The sequence below is a fragment of the Marmota marmota genome, unplaced genomic scaffold (genome assembly GCF_001458135.2).
Source record: "Marmota marmota marmota unplaced genomic scaffold, marMar, whole genome shotgun sequence".
NCBI classification, from domain to species: Eukaryota; Metazoa; Chordata; class Mammalia; order Rodentia; family Sciuridae; genus Marmota; species Marmota marmota.
The window spans coordinates 3944619-3950140 of record NW_026000222.1 but is presented as its reverse complement, the minus strand read 5'-3'; the positions used below and the strand labels follow the sequence as shown (position 1 = coordinate 3950140).

The following is a 5522-nucleotide window of genomic DNA, read 5'->3' as shown; positions in this document are numbered from 1 at the left end:
CCCTCCCCGCCACCCTCCCCTGCCCAAGCCAGGACCCTCAAGATCCATCACCCCTCCTGCCTGGGACCAAGATGGGCAGGAGCAGTCCCAGCAGTGGGCTGCAGGACCCTCCAGCCACCCTCCCTGGGCTGAGCTCTGAGGTCAAGACTTTGATGAAGGGGTGTGGCTGGGAGCCAGGTGGTCGGCAGACTCCTGGCTGTGTCTGGGGACCCAGGCAGCCTCCTTACACCCTGGCCCTGGGGATGCTCTCTGCATTGGGACTTGGCTGCTCCAGCCAGTTTTCATACATTTGAACAAAAACTGCAGGGGTGGGAGGGGCTGTTGCCTCGGAGGGGAGGGCCGGGCTGGGCCAGGCAGAGAGGTCCTGGCCGGGAGCCCAGGGGAGGAGGCCAGGCTCAGTGCTCTGTCCTGGCAGCACCTGCAGCTTGTCCGGCAGGAGATGGCCGTGTGCCCCGAGCAGCTGAGCGAGTTCCTGGACTCCCTGCGACAGTACTTGCGGGGCACCGCTGGAGTAGGGAGCTGCTTCCAGTGAGTGAGCCTGGCGTGGACGGTGGCAGGGAGCCCTGCCAGGCAGTGGAGGGAGGGGACGGGGCCATCCCTGCAGATGTAGCAGATAACTTCTGCTCACTCATCTGTAAAGGGAGCTGCTGGCCGTGTCACTAGAGGGTGTCCCAGCAGGTCAAGGAGATGGGGACCTCAATGCAGGACGATAGGGTCCTTGTACGTTGTAAAAAAGAACTCCACAGTGTCCAACAAAACAGATTTATTCAAGAAAGTAAGGCACACACCCTGAAAGGCCATCCCCTCGAGGGCGCTGTGGGAGGTAGGCGGGAGGACAGTCTGCAGGTCACGAGATGGCTCCTGGTGGACTGTCCCTTCCGGGCTCTTGCTCTCCCGGATCTGGTCCGCAGATGGCCTGGTTTGGAATGTGCCTGGTTACAGGTTTCTTAAGATCTCCCTGTGCTTCATCGGTGCTGAAGGTAGACTGCACAGGGCAGTTCTGATAAGTGACTTTCCAGTAACTGTAAGATTGTGACGATTTGGAGGTTTCCCAGAAAGTTGGGGGGGAGGGGGGAAACCAGCTGGGGAAGGAAGGGGTGAGGCCCGAGGGTGAGGGTGGTCTCCCTTTCCTTCCTGACCTTGTCTGTCTTAGCTTTGCCCCAGCAGACCCCAGCCCTGGCCCACTGGGAGTGAACGCGGCCCGAGGGCAGGAAGGGCTGAGCCAGGCCAGTGCCCCTCAGCTGGGTTGCTGCGGTGCAGGAGCCCGGGCCGGAGGGGAGACCCGAGGGAAACGGCAGCCGCCTCCTCCCCGCTCTGCCCACTGTGCGCTGACCTTCCAGGAGGGTCTCCGAGGTGGGGACGCTGGCCCACAGCAGCTACCTCCAGACACTGGGCAGTCCTGCCCCTCTGGCCTGTTCTGCCCCTGAGCCGGCAGGTGTGGCCAAGGGACTGTGCCCTTGCTGGGGTGGTCTGGAAGGTCCAGGCATGTGCCCTAGGCTCCCCATCTGTCTCCAGGGCCAGCCCTCAGGCCCTGCCTCTGGGTGCTGCCCGGCTTCCCTCTCCAGGGCTAGCCCTGAGCTCCCTTCCTCTGCCCTCCACCTCCTGAGGGTCTGCTGGACCCTGGGGGCCCCGCTGCAGCCAGGCGGGTGGCTGTTCGGTTTTTCCTTGGTGGGAGAAGACGAAGGTGATGTGAGTCAGCAACCGGGGTCTCGGGGGGCTCTGAAGGGAGTGACCCCTCCTGTGCAGGCTGGGGGCTGAGGGGCAGGACCCGTCTCTATGGACGCAGTACGTAGGCAGGAGCGGGCTCCGCCCCTTCTCTGCCCTCTGAAGACAGGCTGGGTGCAGCAGGGGGCAGAACCCAGGGGGTTTGGGGGTGGAGGGGTGGGAGGAGGGGGTACAGGGGGCTCCCAGCTCCTCTGGCTTCAGAGACTCCAGGGAGGATGGGTCTCTCCGAGCAGGAGTAGGGTTCTGAAGGCCGCATGGACCCCTGTTAGATCCCTGGTGCTACAGCGGGGCCGGCCATGGCACCCAGAGCCTTGTGCATGCCAGGCAAGTGCTCTTGAAGACGGTCTTCACCATAGGAGCAGGAGGATTCTGGCCATCCTCCAGGGGTGTCCCTGGCCCTCAGCCCTTGGGGCCCCTTTACCTCCACTTTGGTCCCCAGTCCCTCTGGAGGGGTGGCACTGTGGGGTGCCTCCCCTGGGTGCACACAAGAGGCTTTCCCCACCTCGCTGTGGGACACGTGTCCTCCCTGTGGCTGGAGTGGGCCAGGCTCAGTCTTCCCACCTGGCCAGAGGCATTGTCCCCCCGCACCACAAGTGTGGGCACCCAACATACGCCACCCACACCCCGTGATGGTGGCACTCAGTAACACTCAGCCTAGCCCGGCCCCTGGAGATGACCTGCCTGTGGCTGGGAGAGGGCCCAGGGCTAGGGCTAGGGCTGGTCCCGGGCAGCACCCCGGGCTCCACGTGTCACTGGAGCATAATGAACTACGGACAGATTAGCAGCCTGTCGGGTGAAGCCAGCCTGGCACTGCCTGTGAGCCCCCACAGACGTTCACCTTTGCAGAAGTCCCCTCCCCCGGGGCTGGGCTCACTACTGCCAAGTGGGTGAAAGAGGAGAAGCAGCTGGGGAGGGCGAGGGACCAGGACAGTACCAGATGCTGTGACCTTGAGGAGCCATCCAGCCCATCACCCTGGCCTTCCGGAGGCCCCACAGCCATGCAGGATCTGCCCCATTTGCACGGGGGAGAGTGATGGCCAGGTCCCCCAGGGGGCCCGCCTGGCCTGCAGGGTGTGTAGCCCAGGGTGGGGCTGCTGGCTGGGCTCCAGGACTGTCACTGGGACGGAGCTTGTGGGAGCAGCAGAGGGTCCGGGGGGGGCTTGAGCGAGTGCCCAGGCCTCCCCCTAGATTCCGCCAGCCACCACGGGCCCTGCAACATCATGGGACCGTAGTGCAAGGACCGGCTCCAGTGGGCGCCACAGGCTGTCCTTCCTGGGCACATCAGTCAGGTTGCTCGAAGCCTGGCTCTGAGGTCAGCCTGTCCAAGCCCGCCGGAGGGCAGCTGGGGGAAGATGTAAAGGTGGACATGGCGTGTCTGGGTACTGGGGTCAGGGCCAGTCCCTGCCCGCCGCAGGCTCCTGCCTCTCCCCCCCACAGCATTGCCGCTGTGAGGTTGTTGGACGGCTTCACCTTCGTCATCTACGAGTTCTGGGAGACAGAGGAGGCGTGGAAGAGGTGGGTACAGCCGTGTCCCTGGGGGCTGGGGAGGTGGGCTGGCTGGTTCTGTGGCGGAGGGACTTTGGAGGGGCATGGAGAGCACTGTGCCCAGGTTCTCCCAGCCTGAGCGCCAGCCCAGCCTGGGTCCTGGACAGGTGGCGGTTGCTCAGGCGTAGGGAGCCTCCCCCACGCAGGGGGCTCCTGAGCGCGCGTTCCAGGCAGACCAGCTCTGCCCAGCGCCTGGGGCTCCCCTGCGGGTGGGTGCAGAGTCCCTTGTGCCCCAGCTCCTCTGATCCCGCACCCTCCTCGGGGAAGCCCTCTGGCTCTCCTTAGTCCTCCTCCCTGGAGCCCTGAGCTTCTCCCCTTGGACAGCTCCTAGCATCAGAGCCTGACTCGGAGCAGGGAGCAGTGCAGGTGCGGTCAGCTGCTCCCTCCCTGCGCCTGGCCACCCACCAAGTGCTGTGTGGCAGGCGGGGGTAGGTTGGGGGTTCCATCTGTGGCTGGCACCTGCTCAGAGCACGTCTGGGGCAACTTGCTGCCCTCCCTGGGTGACAATGGGGAAATCCAACACCGTCCTGAGGTTTCTGACTCGCCAGATGCTACCGGGTCCCTCCAGAACTCAGACCAGCAGGAAGGACAGGTGTGGGTGGCTTTGCACCCCTGTCCTTCCTCCCTGGCACTGAGGGACGAAAACTGAGGACCTAGGGATGCTGCAGTAGCAGAATGACCACAGGGAGGACGGTGGGCTCCTCTGGGGCCAGGGCCTGAGTCCTGGTCAGCCTCAAGGGTGTTGTCTGTACAGGTGGATGTCAGTCCTACCTGACCCCTGGGGTGACCTTGGAGGTGGAGGGTCCTTGTTTCCAGGCAGGCAGGCCCCACCAGGCCTGGGGGCATGGGCCTTGCTCTAGCTGGCACCCGGCCTCCTGCTCTGCCCAGGAGCCTCGGAGGTCCCATCCCAGACAGAGCTGAGCTCAGGGGTGGCCCACGCCGTCCTGACTACCCTGCTCCCTGGTCGCAGGCACCTGCAGAGCCCCGTGTGCAAGGCATTCCGGCACATCAAGGTGGACACACTGCGCCAGCCCGAGGCCCTCTCCCGGATCTCAGTGCCAGGTAGAGGGATGAGGGCCAGCACTGGGGAGGGCTGCCCAGCTCCCGAGTTCCAGCAGAGCAAGCCTGAGGGCAGCCCGCCGGGTGGCGCCAGCTGAGGAGGCCCCAGTCCTGCAGTGACTCTCCGCCACCTCCCTACCGGGAGCAGAGCCCGATGCCCAGTCTCGACAGCCACGCTGGCATAGGGCTCAGGAGAGGCCCAGGCCCACACCCCACCAGCCATAGAACAGGGGGCCAGGCCAGGACTCAGAGCGGGCAGAGCTGGCCCTCTGCAGCCCTGGGCCTGCGCAAGTGAGGCACATGCCCGAGGGGCCTGGGGGAGAAGCAGCTGTGGCCCCAGGTGGGGGGGCGCTCGGCCTGCGCCCTCTTCTCCTGCCAGCCGCCCCCTCCTCAGAACACAAGGGAAGGGGCTGCGTGCTCACCACCCCACTCTCTCCTCCCGCCTCTAGCTGCTTGGTGCACCGTGGGCCGAGACTGACCGCCGCTGAAGCTGTGGAGGCAGCACCCCTCTTGTCAAGGGCCCCCCCTTTTCTAGAAACCTTGGTACAGTCTTTTCAACATACTTCTAAACAAGAATGTATTTCCTCTGCGGTTTGGAGTGAAAGAGGACCCCTGCCCCCACCTGAGCCAGATCTGTGCTCTGGGGTCCCCCTGAGGCTCCTGGGCTGGCATCCCCACCGAGCCCTCCTGCCCCCCCAGGTGGCCTCGCCAGGCCAGCCCTGGCTCAGCAGGACTTGCCCAGAGCCACTTCTCCTCACCCCCTCCTGACATTCCCTCCCTGGTAGGAGCCGTGGCCCTGTAGTGCCCAACCTAGGCCTGGCCCAGAAGTGGCAGTAGTGCCCCTGTAACAGTGCCACCCTAGGCACCCAATAAACCCTATCTGGGAACAGCTGGGTGTTGTGCTTCTGTGTCCCCTTTCCCCTGAGTGACGGCTGGCCGCCAGGATGGCCCCGGGTTTGCCGCAGACCTTAACCAAGACGCCTGGCCTCGAGGTCCTGTCTGCAGTGTGGAGGGGGTGACACATACGCTCCTGCCTGTGAGCCCTTCTGGGTCCCAGGACCATCCTCAGCTCCAGGAGCTCAGCCAAGGGACTCGGGGAAGCTGCTGGGGTCACTTATGGTTTAGGGCAGCACAGGGACCCTGCGAGGCAGCAGAGCCAGCCCAGGTGGCAGTAGTGGTGTCAGCCCTGCCCC

General features: G+C 64.8%; 1 protein-coding gene across 1 annotated transcript in view; it reads left to right on the top strand.

Annotated features, from left to right (window-relative positions):
* The window catches only part of Necab2 (N-terminal EF-hand calcium binding protein 2), an 18400-nt gene extending 13184 nt beyond the window's left edge, over nt 1-5216 (top strand). Inside the window, exons 7-10 of the mRNA XM_048792644.1 lie at nt 416-528; nt 3163-3240; nt 4241-4332; nt 4779-5216. Coding sequence (XP_048648601.1) covers nt 416-528; nt 3163-3240; nt 4241-4332; nt 4779-4807 — 312 coding nt within the window. The 3' untranslated portion in view covers nt 4808-5216. The remainder of the gene's footprint in view (nt 1-415; nt 529-3162; nt 3241-4240; nt 4333-4778) is intronic.
* The last annotated feature ends 306 nt before the right edge of the window (nt 5217-5522 follow it).